Raw genomic sequence first — 13,626 nt, forward strand, 5'->3', positions numbered from 1 at the left:
AATAGCCACTGCCATTAGCAATGGTAACATGGAATAGACTTAGTTTTTGGGTACTTGCCAGGTTCTTATGGCCTGGATTGGCCACTGTTGGAAACAGGATGCTGGGCTTGATGGACCCTTGGTCTGACCCAGTATGGCATTTTCTTATGTTCTTATGTTCTTAAACTCGGCCTGAGTCAGGCGATTTTTATCAATTGTTTCATACGTCTCCACCCATTAAAGAATTTGGAAAAGACTTTTCAAGCATCTTTTCCTTTTGTTTTTCCTCACGGCTTTTTTAGATTGCCTACCTTGTTGTTTTCTAGGTAAAAAACCAGATCATCATGAAAAAAAAAATAAAAAAGCTAGACAGGTAAAAACTGGCAAGAGAAATTCAAAAGATATAAGCAAAAAACTTGGATTATAAGGCTTCTCCAGTTCTTCTCCAAGAGGCAGTGGAATGACTGGATTCTGAACATCCGTTGCTTTAGGCAAAGCTATCCTGAATACAATGGCTTGTCTATTAATTCAAACTAAAGTTTCACCTGATATTAAACATTTCCAGGCAGTTTACAATAACTAAAATACACAAACACAAAAAAGATAAAATACAATCTTCACAATAATTAACAAGTATGATCATATCATACTTGCCATAGTTTTCTCTACTTTAGCTCTTAAGATAGCAGCCCACTTGCTTGGCAAGTTAAGCTGCTCAGAAGAAACAAACAACTGTGATAAGATATGCAAACCACCCTGCTATATGAATAACTCAGTTTGTCCTCGTATTACAATGAATAGCTTGCCATTAGGTTTGAAAATAACCAATGAAAATTTGAAAGATGAACTCTATCGAGTTCAGAGAATTTCCAAAGGTATTCCTTACAATGAGTGCAAAATTCCAAAATGTGAGTATGGGGAGGCTGTGTTGGTGTTTGTGAGCAAGATTGTTTTTTTTAAATGTGCATGTGAGAGAATGAGGTTGATTCTGTGTGTGTGAGAGAGGCAAGAGTTGTGGTTGATTCTTCGTGCGAGAAGAGGCTATGGGGTGGATTTTAAAAGGACCGCGCGTGCCGGCGCGCCTATTTTGCATAGGCCGCCGGCGCGCGTAAAGCCCCGGGACGCGCGTAAGTCCCGGGGCTTTCAAAAAGGGGCGGGAGGGGGCGTGTCCGGTGGCGTTTCGGGGGCATACCGCGGCATTTCAGGGGCGGGCCCGGGGGCGTGGCGCCGGCCCGGGGGCGTGGTCGAGGCCTCCGGACTAGCCCCCGGGACCGGAGGACAGAGCGGGGCTGCCGGCCGACGCGCGCAAAGTTAGGGGGGGGTTTTAGATAGGGCCGGGGGGGTGGGTTAGGTAGGGGAAGGGAGGGGAAGGTGGGGGGAGGGCGAAGGAAAGTTCCCTCCGAGGCCGCTCCGAAATCGGAGCGGCCTCCGAGGGAACAGGCAGCTCGCGCTGGGCTCGGCGAGCGCAGGTTGCACAAATGTGCACCCCCTTGCGTGCGCCGACCCCGGATTTTATAGGCTACGCGCGTATCTTATAAAATCCAGCGTACTTTTGTTCACGCCTGGTGTGCGAACAAAAGTACGCGATCGCGCAAGTATTTAAAATCTACCCCTATGTGCGTTTGTACTTGAAAGACAGCTTGAATTTATGTGCTCTGGTGACAGTTGCAATTGTTTGTGTAAATGTGTTAATGTACATGAAATGTCTGCATGTGTGGGTATATGTGTGTGTGCATGCACGCGCATGTATGAGAACACAGCAAACATTTTGGAAAATTGAATGCATTTTGTGGAGTATGTCCTTGTCAATTTCTGTCCGTGTCTTTTTTCAACCTACCTGCCATAGGTAAAATATTTGCTTATCTGGATTTGGATGTGGGAACAGATGCCAATTTACTGCATACAATATAGTCAATATACATGACCATTTTTCAATGCTGTGGAAATTTGAGTAATTTTGAAAGCTGGCGCATAACTTTGAACATTATGTGCATACGTTGAAAAAGGACATGGATGGAAGTAGATGCCCACATAAGGCAATGGTCCACAGACTTCTTAAGTAAATGGCCACATAAAACATTTAAAATCACTGATAGGGCCAGGATAGGTGGAGGGGCAGGCCCCACTGGAGGTTTGAAGCACAAGGGAGGGAGCGTGTCACCTTTCAGTGAATCAAAATCCTGGAAAATGGGGGAGGCATGGTTCCCTGAAGTATGGTAGATAGTGTCAGTAAAAATATTTCTAGGAAGTTGGCAACCCTGCCACATCCTTGGAAACCCTACTACCTGCCTCCTCACATCTTCAGCGTCTGCATATGCCCCCTGGGGGAATGGGGTATGTGAACGGTATGGCGACATGTTTGTAGCACACACCTTTACCCACTCACACCCTTTCTCCATCCACACTCTTACTATCTACATCCCTTGATTTTTCATCCCTTTCCTCCGTCTCCCTCATACTCCCTTCTTTTCCTCTCCCCTATCCTCCCTCACACTCACCGCCATTCCCTTCCTTTTACCCCTCCCCCTCATGCCCACTCCCTCCCTTTTCATTTCCTTTCCCTCAGTCCTCCCCTTCTCTTCTCCACCCTCACTTTCTTTTCACTTCCCCTTTCCTCACTCACACTCTTTTCCCTTCCTCTCACACCCTCCTCCCTTACCTGGGCATCTTCCTCTTCTGCCGGTAGGGAATTGGAACTCCACTGGTACTTCCATATTTGAGTCACCACCAGCCACCACCTGTGTCCTTTTCTGCCAGGGCGAGTTGGAAATTCCACTGGCACTTCGGTAATTTTTGCCACCGCTACCACATTGCTTCTCTTCTGCTGGCAGGGTTTGGTAACCCCGCCAGCACTTCCACCCACTCTGATACAGGAACCTTGAGCAAGTGCAAAAATTGCAGGTCACACGTCTTGGTGCTAAATTATTAGACCGGCAGCGAAAGAAAGTGCCACTCACAACTTATTGCAAAATGCTCAAGATGCCTCTATTGGTATTTTGTACCTGAGCAGCAGTTGAATGTATTCCTGTGGTCCACATGCAATCAGCTCCTTCTCTTGCTACCAGAGCCTGCACAAAATCTGGCTACAAGCTGGATGTGGCCCGTGAGCAGTAGTTTGGGACCCCTGACAGAAAATGTTCTCCAGCATGTCCTGTAAAATTCCCTAAAAACAGCTGAAATCAGCTTGTCTGGAATTCTTAATTTTATAAGTAATATACACTGAACTAAGTAATTTTTATCCTTATGTCCTGAAATTGCATATTTATCTACATAAGGTTTAGAAAATTGTATTTGATATATCTAACCATTTTATAAATGCCCATTTAATTCATAAAATTGTAGCAAAGTGAAATTTAAGCCAAGTTAAAGATTGCACTAATACATTGAACAAAAGATCATTTCTACCTGGCATACTCAACTTAATATAGGTCTTTTCCTGAAAGACTGATCAAAATCATTAATGCCACTAACTTATTACAGGAATTCTGAACAGACAATGTACATTTTCAAATAGCACAACCATGCCAGCCCACCAACTATAAGCTGTAGATACTTACACAGTAAAATGGTAAATAAAACACTTCCATCCACTTGGTCGCTCTAGAAAGTTGTAGACATCTCCCTGCATGCTAGTTTTGGTCAAATAAGGGTTATAAAAACATTTGGGAGTATAGTTCCTTCTGATCTCACTTCCACTTAATGGTTGACTGCTCACTGGAAACGCTGAATCCTTTGTGTCTTCCTTTGTGTTACAGGAGATTTCCAAGCCATTATTCACCACTGAATTTTGATCAAGTGCAACAGATGAATACTGCATATTGCTTGCATTCTCTCTGACTTCCAGTAGCATCTGAGCCTTTCTGCGTCCATTCAGGCTCCCTGCAGGGGAACTGGAGCTTTGAACCTGACTGCAAAGGTTATACATTGGGTACCCACCAGATTCACCATTAGTATTGGACATTCTGTAATGACACCCAGGTATTGCTAAACCTGATCAATATTTAAAATCATAAAAGAAGATATTGTATATCCTTTCTGCCCTGAGTGCTCTCCAGCAGCTGATAAGATGTCTTTCTTGCTGTTATCACGGGACTGCTCTGTGGCACAATAGTCTGTCACCTGTTGTCAGTCAAAGCACCTGAAATAAAATCAGAAGCAGCACATGTTAAAAATAAATAAATAAATAGACACACACAGAAAAGGATGCTGGAAACATACTAATATTAAACAGCTTAAAATGTTGGGGGTAATAGTGTTTAACTTTATATTTCCTAACAAATTATCCACCAAAAAGGTTATGTAAAAACACAGCACAATATCCCACTTCTGGTTGCTAACTCTTATAATACCAACCACTAATACTCATGTACAGAACAACTTTTTGCTCTCCCAGCAACACACAGAGTGCTTATTAGGCAAGTCACTCCTATATCAAATTAAAACACTTTTTCTAGCCATTTAAAAAAAAACAAAAAACAATAAGCTACATTTATCTCAATTAGCTGATAATTTTAATGAATAAACATTCTAAATATGCAGCAATTCTGTTTCAATGCTGTACAAGTTTATGCTCAGTTCTAGTTTATGCCTCGCCAGCAAATTCACTCTACAACTTTCAGTCTGAAAAGCGAATTTGTTTTATTTAGACATGTTAAGTAACAAATTAAATTGAATTTTGCAGTTCATTCTACAACACCCTTTATGATTTCAAGTCTGACAAACGGTGCTAACAAAAGTCTTTTTAACATGGGTATACGACACATTTACTAGTCTTCTGAAAAAAAATGCAACACACTGACAAAAACAATCTTCAGAAAAACCTCAAGCCACCTGGCAGATAAGTGTAGTCCTCCTCGTTTTTCTCTCCTGCTGCAGGGCCTTTTATTTTCTCTCTGCTCCCTTAGCTCCATATGGCAGATTCTCTGGTCAGGTTCAGAGAAATACTGACTCACTCTGCCCTCTCTGTCCAATCACGCCTCACCCTGTTTCATTCAGGATACATCCCCCATATCTCCCTGGCCTGTTTCCCCATTTAAATATAAATGTGAGGCAGACAGTGGATTACAGACTGTTAGTTTTCAGTATTTGCAAGAGAGATTAGTTATGTGCAATAATCATATGGTCAAAAGTATCAATTTGATTTGTTGCTTATCCTTTTCAGTTGCATTTTGCATTTAACTCAAAATGGCAGGGTTGCTGCAAAAATCATTTTTCCTTTTTACAGCTGCCTCAAATTTCAGAATGTCCATGGTGTTATTTTAGCATATGTAGATATAATGAAACCAATAACAAATTTCATTATGTATCCTGGGTATTCAGATAAAACTGTTATTAAAGCTGGGCTTTAACAGTATGTCTGCTTTCAGGTTTTCAAAGTTAGTATTTGATCTGCTGTAATTTAATAACCATCATCCTGGCAATTTATTCCCAAAATATTGCAGCTGAAATAATTACACACAGTTCCAACAAGGTTTAAGCTCATCACTTGCATTGAAAAATATGTTTTTCCCTTTCTGTTGAATTACCCTAGTTGTTCATGTGTTGTTTTTATTTATATTCTTACCTAGAGGAATAGGATAGGATGTTACACAATGTTATCACCCACCACCTGATTCTGGATATTCTAGATAGCTAAAATGCTAGTTTACCATGGGCAATCACTACTTTACATGGCATCAACAGCAAATCTTAATTATTTAAACTTTTTTTTTAAACTACCTTTCCTGCCCCGAGGGGCTATCAAAAGTGGTATACAACCATAAAAAGCAAAAAAAAAAACATAAAAAACAAAAACCACTGAACAAAACAATAAAATATGCCCAAACAGGCAGTCATAATAAAAACACATGCACATAACCATAAAACAAAATGAACAAAAGCAAAACAAACACATTATTAACTGTCCAACAGATTGAAACCAGATGACCAAGCAGCCACCTCTAATCTCCTTGACCTTCTTATAAAAGACCAAGCAATCAGGTTCTAATCTAACTTTGTCAGGGCAACTATTAATAAAGCTCTAACTCTCAGCCTATCTTTCCTCAGCACTTTAATAGTGGAAATAACAAAGCTTAAATGTGAATCTACATGTTTAAAAAATTTCAAATCCTGATAAGTCCAAAAATGTACAACAACCAATTTAGGTTTGTTTGAACAGTGATGTATTCTGGACAAGCCCATCCAAGATATAATTTGTCTGGGGTTTTCAATTATGTATTTGAAACTGGTTTCAAAACTGTTTTCAACGAGTTCTGAGATGGCTGACTACCATTTATCTGCTGTTTTACACAATTGCATCTCTGTATAAACAAATTTCAGATTATTCCACAATTACCTTCTATGATTTTGTAACAGATTTTATACTGATTTGAAACCAACATGTGCTGTACAGAAAGTTAAAGGGGAACTATAATACAATTACATCTATTTAATCTATATATGTTCAACAAATTGGCAAAGCATCAGTTTTTTCCAAAGTAGAAATTAATATAGAAAATCCTTAAATATATAAATAGATACAGCCCCAAGTTTGTCCAGCAAAGCACCAAGGATAAAGATCCACAAATATTAAACTTATAAAAGTTAAAAACAAAGGCCAACTGAGAAGACAAAACAGAAATAATTATTTTTGCCAACATAAAGAATCCAAACTGGCAAATGACAATTTCAAGAGTCCTCCAAAGATAATAAGTTTTCCAAGGGAAAATGAAATGCAGGTTTTTGCCATTTACCTTTTAGGAAAAGTGTCACTTGATTGTAGTCATAACAGATGTAACTAGTACACAAAGAACAAATTTGCATGTGGCTGCAGAGCAACATGAAAAAGAAACCAGATCAAGGACAACTTTCCTTAATTGCATAACCCATCTTCTTTTAACCAGAGCTAAATCAGGAAACATACTAAATTTGAAACCGTAAAAAGGGACATCATTTCTTAAGAAAAAGAGCCTAAACATGGCATTGTGGGTATGGCTCTCAAACTAAAAAAGCTAACAAGGTAGATGATTTTAAAACAGTATCTGGCTTAAAAAAAAAAAGAATCCACGATAAAGAATCATTCTTATCATGCCCTTCTGGTAGGCAGAAAATTTGATTAGAAATTACAAATGATTCTTTGGCCATTTTTAATATCTCGAGCAGACATATCTTTTAAAAACTTTCCTGGTGAAAGCTTATTTTATGGAAAGTTAATAATGTGCAAACTTTTATTTTGGCAATGTTCTCTATTTTCAGTTTTCTTCCGAGTCAAACACGTTTTGTTTTTTTTAACCTAAAACAGCAGTTTTAGCTTGCATTGTTGGAAAACTATTCCTCAAAGCCACCAACTGTTTAGAAGCTGGAAAGGCCAGCCAGGGTAATGGAGCAAGGGAACCCACTACCAAGTATCCAGAACAGACAAGAGAGTGAATACCTGGACTGCTGGACAAAGAGTGCCACCAATTCCTGGAGGAACTAGATGAGTTGCTTGCAGAGATGTCCCATGAAATGACTGAGTTGTAGCAACAGTCTGAGATTGGAACTACAGGAGATCCTGAGGAAGACCCAGTAGGCTGCTCAAACACTACCAGGAGTCTAGAAACAGCTCCCATCAGCAACCCAGAGAAGGGGGCAGTGAAGAACCCTGAGAGAGGGGTCACAAAGAGCCCTAGGGAGGGCGACACAGACTGCCCAGGAGGAGGCACTGAGTAGCCAGTGAGCTGCAGCACCAATCAGTCAGAAGGTGGCGCTGCAGAAGGTCCTGAGGAAGACCCTGTAGGGTGCCCAAACACTGCCGGTAGTCAAGAGCTGTGAGAAATCCATAGAGAAAGGGCATGAAAAGGCCAGTGAGAGAGGAGGTGAAATGCCAAGTGACAGGTGCCGTGGAGACCCCAGCGAGAGACTGCATAGGAAAACCCAGAGGAAAGAACCACAGACAGCTCAGAAGGGGGCACTACAGAGACCCCAGTGAGTGAGGCTCCAGAGGAGCGAGTGATCGGCGTGGGTGAGTGGCCAGAGAGCGCTGAGGAGATACCAGAGGAATTACCAATAGCGGCACTACAACCAGTCCAAGAAGTTCTGCTAAGGTGAAATTTGAAAGGGTTAAAGGACTGGGGGTGCAGATGGTACATTGGGTGATGGGTATAGGGCGGTCTAGGGTAACCCTGGGAGCCCCGACCCCAAGCCTAACTGGTGAGAGGCCAGATAAGAGGGGCTGGGGAGGTTAGGCACTCGAAAACGCTCAGACCAATGGGTCCAAGCTGAGGGGGGGTATGTGAGGAGGTGCCTCTATGTTTCCCCTTAAACCAATGCAGGACCAGGCTAGGTGCCTGGTCCTCTTTTATTCCTCTTGTAAGAGAAAGCTCTGTGGGCAAAGCCCAACAGGGGAGAAATAAGAGCTGGGACCCAAGTGGATTAGTCAGACCAGGCCTAGGTTTCCAGAAGGAAGGCAGCTCTTGTTGAGTACCGCTGTCCAAGCACTGAGCTTATTTTATTTATTTATTTTTAATTTTTATATACCGGAATTCCTGTATACAATACAAATCAGTCCGGTTTACATGGAACGAAAAGATAGCCCTGGTCTGGGAAGTCAGATCGGGGTTTTTTTACAAAGAACATTGAACATTGAGCTGTGCCGAAGCTGAGATATGAGTACCGAGGGAAGCAGTGCTGAACTGTGAATAACTGAAGTACACTTATCTGAAAGGAAACACAGTCTACTGTTGTTTGTAAAGCTGAATAAAGATATACAGGTAGATTTTACAAGCACTGCTCAAGCAAAAATGGCCCCATCCACGCGTATCTGGGCCATGCGCGAGCAACACGAATTTTAAGAAGCCGGGAAGTATGCACATGAATACCTGTGCATATATCAAAAATAAGGAGACAGAAAAGGGGAGGGGCCAAGACTTGCACACATAACCCCAAATTTTGCAAAGGCTGATCATGGTACGCACTGCCACATTACCTGCGTAACTTTATTGCTGGTCCTGATGAGGCACAAGTCTGGAGATTTCGAGAGAGAGAGAATATGATCCTTTATGTATCTCCCACTGTAAGAGGAGCACTTTCAAACTTGGGGTGAGTTTTGGGGGGGGGGAGGGGAGTGTTACAGTTGCACCCTAGGCAGACCAATGTAACACCATGTCCCCCCCCCCAATAAAATCCAACGAGCTGAAAGTGCCCCTCCTAAAGTGGGAGATATAGAGAATGTCATATTGTCTGTCTCTCTCTTTCACTTGTGTGAGCATGTAATATATATGTGTAAAGGCTCCACACACATGAACGGCAGGGATGTTTTAAGTGATACGTGTGCACTTCAACACATGATATAAAATTAAGCGTATCTTTGCTCACATGCCCAATAAGCATGTTTTAAAATTTACCTGACAATGTTTTAAGAAAAATGTAGCCTGACTCCAGCCTACGTCTCCAGGCCTAGGGGGATCACCACTCGGTCCCACAGGTGTTTAAATATCTCCAAAGCTTCCATGCAGTGGAGGTGGGCCTCCTTCACTGGAGAGGCTCCAGAATGAGTGGTTCTGGAATAAGGGTGAAATTACTCTTGATTGTTCAGGTGTAAATCCAAGGAAATATTTCTTTACAGAGAAGGTTGTGGATGCAATAAACAGCCTCCCCATGGAGATGGTAGAGACTATAATAATATCTGAATTCAAGAAAGTATGAATTGACACAGGGAATCTCAGAGAGTAGTAGAGTTTGTAAAGATGAATTAGTTGGTGTGGATGGGCAGACTGTGACAACAGAAAAAGATCATACAACACATTTCTATGTTTCTAATAGGCTGCAAGGAGAACCAATAGCAGTAGCAGGAAGACAGAAGCACTTCCTTACTGACCCCTGTCACAGCCCTGCAACATGGAGCTCTCTGCTCCCAATCTCTACAGAAGTGCAGGAGACAATGCTATGGGTGCTCAAGCACCCAGAGATGACACCTAATTATCTTGCTATGGAGTCGGGAAGGTCAGCACTTTTTATGACAGATAGTGCCATAAAAAGTACTGTCCCTCCCGACGCAGCCTGTTGGCGAAACCCGAGGTCCGTGTCGGGGGACCCTTTAAAGAAATTTCTGTAAAACAGTGGAGTTGCCGTATTAAATGAACAAACCTATTTTTTGGAAATTACTAGACCTTCAAGAACTTTATCTGCACTTGTTGTGTTTATACTCCACCTCACCTGTGCCATCTCTAACACATTAGCTGACTCCCTGGAATTGGAACCTGGCAAAAACTGCACTGGCAGAGAATCCAGTAACAATTGACTCACCAAAGTCTTAATAACCTCTGCAGGTTGCATTAGGCTTGATGTCTGTGTTGGCAAGTGACTCACTAAAACTTGAATATCCACCATGTAACTGCTGGGTTGAACACTGAGGATCTAACAACAATGGGTAAATTTTAGGTTTTCCATTCTGTTTTGGTATAGTGTACCTTGAGAGAGAGATGATTAAATTACTAAAAAGACAGTGGGACCCAAGAGCAAACGCAATCATTCTCTCAGTAAGATGCCACCTTGATCCAGGATAACAAGAGCAAAAAAGCTCCAGCTGCCCTTTACCTGGCACATGGCTGGGATGGGTGGCTAAAGTTTTGTTCTCAAACCAATGGATGGCTCTATAACAAATCTTAACTGAGCAATCCAGAAGTCTGCAGCAGATTTTAGGTAAAACCTGTAATCCTCACCCCTAAGAAGTCAGATTGGCCCTCAGAAATTACAAAAGGGATTGCCATGAACCACACTTTCTTTCTGTAAATTTGAGGGCTATTGAAATGGTGCAGTGAACTCGGTGGGAGATTCCATAAATACTCATTGGAAAAATAAGTATTTGATTGATTACCTAAAGACTCTGAACCTGGAATATAAATGAGCCATTTCAGTCTTTTTTTGTGAATACTGCAAAGTGGACGTGTATATTGATGTTTGGAACTGACACCCCTGAAGTGCATACATCTTTGAAAGTAAACATACTGTATTTATGTTTATGCCTGCAATCTGTAAGCCTTGATGCCAATATTAAGTTGTTAATAATAATGCCAAGCTTAAAGCCAATAACACGTGGTTTGCAGTTGCACAGGTTAAAAAGCTGCTAGGGATTTTTTTTTTTTTTTACTCGTGATTCACATTTTTTATGAGGACTGTACAGATTTTCATAGATTTCTGGTTTAGGAGTGGACAGGAAGATTATGCATGATCTAAATAGCTCACCAACCAAATATTCAGCTTCTGGAGGAGACTCACAGAAATATGAGACCAATGAGAAATGAAACTGGCTCTTACCTGCTAATTTTCATTCTTGTAATATCACAGATCCTTCCATAAAAGTGGGTTGTGTATCCCTACCAGAAGGTGGAGCCAGAGAACAATTAGAACTTTGGGCACTGCTACAGAACGAGAGTGCCACCTGCAGTCACTCAGTATTGACCTGTACCCAAGCCCATGCTAACAGAACTAAATAACAAAGTGTAGCACCCAACCAAATTTCTGGACTACCACTTCATCGCTGGCAAAAACCAGACCGAACTGCTAAAAACTGCTCCATGAATCATGTCTGCAAAAAAGGAGCTTCAACAATAAAAAAAACTTAAGCAGGTTCTGACCAAGACAGTCTTTCGGTATCTGAAGAAAGGGGTGGGCCTCTGGACTGATCTGTGATATTACAGGAACGAAAATTAGCAGGTAAGAACCAATTTTCATTTCCTGAACATACCCAGATCAGTCCAGAAAAGTGGAATGTACCCAAGCCACCCTACACTGGGCGGGAACCCGAAAGACCCACACGAAGCACACTCTCCCCGAAGGACGGTTCATCATAGTCCTTAATGTCCAATCAATAACGTTTTGTAAAAGTGTGAATAGACCACACCGCCGCCCTACAGATCTCCTGAGGCGACAGTAACTGACACTCTGCCCAGGAGGTAGCCTGAACCTTAGTGGAATGAGCTCTGAAACCCAAAGACACTTGATGCCCTCGGGCTATGTATGCCGCACAAATGACTTCCTTAATCCACCGAGATATGGTCACCTTTGACGCTTTGTCCCCCTTCTTTGGGCCACCAAAGAGAACGAACAAATGATCAGAACGTCTGAAGTCATTGGTAATCTCCAGATAACGCAATAAGGCACGCTGCACATCCAAAAGATGAAGGTCTCTGTTCTGAGAAGACTCCCAGGAACAGTTAGGGAACCCCGGAAGCTCCAGTTTGATTGATGTGAAAGGCTGAAACCACCTTAGGGACAAAGGACGGAACCGTACATAATGATACCCGATCATCGAAAATTCGAAGAAAGGGATCCTAACAAGACAGCGCCTGCAACTCTGAGATCTGACAGGCTAAGCAAATGGCCACCAAAAACACCGTTTTCAAAGTCAGATCTTTCAGGGAAACTCTACGAAGAGGCTCAAAAGGAGCACCACATAGAACTCGCAGGACCAGAGCCCTTGGGCGGACCTGTCTGTACACACCGCCCCCCAACCTGAGAGGCTGGCATCGGTGGAGATTATCAGCCAATTTGGAGTGTCCAAATCCACACCCCGTTCCAGATTCTCCAGTGACAGCCACCATGACAGACTGGCTCTGGATTCCGGAAGTAGAGGCATTGGTAGATGGAATTGCTCCGACACCGGGCTCCAGCGAGACAAAAGCACACGCTGTAAAGGTCTTAAGTGAGCGAACGCCCAAGGAACCAAGTCCAAGGCTGAAGTCATGGAGCCCAGGACCTGAAGATGATGCCACACTGTGGGATTGTTCCTTCGAAGAAGGGAATGTATTTGTTCCTGCAACTTCCCTATTTGGTCCGCCACTAGAAACACTTTGCCCAGCAAGGTATCGAATTGTGCTCAGAGATAAATCAACTTCTGAGTGGGTTCCAAGTGACTGTTCTGCACATTGATTACCCAACCTAGGGACCGAAATGTGAACGTCACCATGTGCACTGATCTCTCGCAGTCCTCCCGAGATTTTGCACGAATCAACCAGTCGTCCAGGTACGGGTGGACCAAGATTCCCTCCTGATGAAGGAAGGCCGCCACTGCCACCACCACCATCACCTTGGTGAACATGTGAGGACCTGTTGTGAGACGAAATGGGGCTCGAAATTGGAAGTGTCGTCCCAAGACCTTGAACCGCAGAAACTTCTGGTGATTCAGCCGGATCGGAATGTGTAAATATGCCTCCGTGAGGTCCAGAGAAGCAAGAAACTGTTTACTGAAGAAACTGTTTACTGAAGAGGATGTTGGGGAGGTACCCGTAATGGAGAAGGTTTTCATGGGTAATGATTCAGATGGACTGAATCAAATCACGGTGAACCTAGAAGATGTGGTAGGCCTGATTGACAAACTGAAGAGTAGTAAATCACCTGGACCGGATGGTATACACCCCAGAGTTCTGAAGGAACTAAAAAATGAAATTTCAGACCTATTAGTAAAAATTTGTAACTTATCATTAAAATCATCCATTGTACCTGAAGACTGGAGGATAGCAAATGTAACCCCAATATTTAAAAAGGGCTCCAGGGGCGATCCGGGAAACTACAGACCGGTTAGCCTGACTTCAGTGCCAGGAAAAATAGTGGAAAGTGTTATAAACATCAAAATCACAGAACATATAGAAAGACATGGTTTAATGGAACAAAGTCAGCATGGCTTTACCC

The 13,626-nt window shown here is 42.5% G+C and overlaps 1 protein-coding gene across 4 annotated transcripts in view; it reads right to left on the reverse strand.

Moving 5' to 3' along the window:
- LOC115090621 (potassium voltage-gated channel subfamily KQT member 1-like) overlaps nucleotides 1-13,626 on the reverse strand; it is a 408,883-nt gene that overhangs the window by 342,792 nt on the left and 52,465 nt on the right. For all 4 annotated transcript variants that reach the window (XM_029599979.1, XM_029599980.1, XM_029599981.1 and 1 more), the window contains exon 2: nucleotides 3,537-4,117. In XM_029599979.1, the coding sequence (XP_029455839.1) occupies nucleotides 3,537-3,940 (404 nt within the window). In that variant the 5' untranslated portion in view covers nucleotides 3,941-4,117. The remainder of the gene's footprint in view (nucleotides 1-3,536; nucleotides 4,118-13,626) is intronic.

Source organism: Rhinatrema bivittatum, chromosome 4 (genome assembly GCF_901001135.1).
Source record: "Rhinatrema bivittatum chromosome 4, aRhiBiv1.1, whole genome shotgun sequence".
NCBI classification, from domain to species: domain Eukaryota; kingdom Metazoa; phylum Chordata; class Amphibia; order Gymnophiona; family Rhinatrematidae; genus Rhinatrema; species Rhinatrema bivittatum.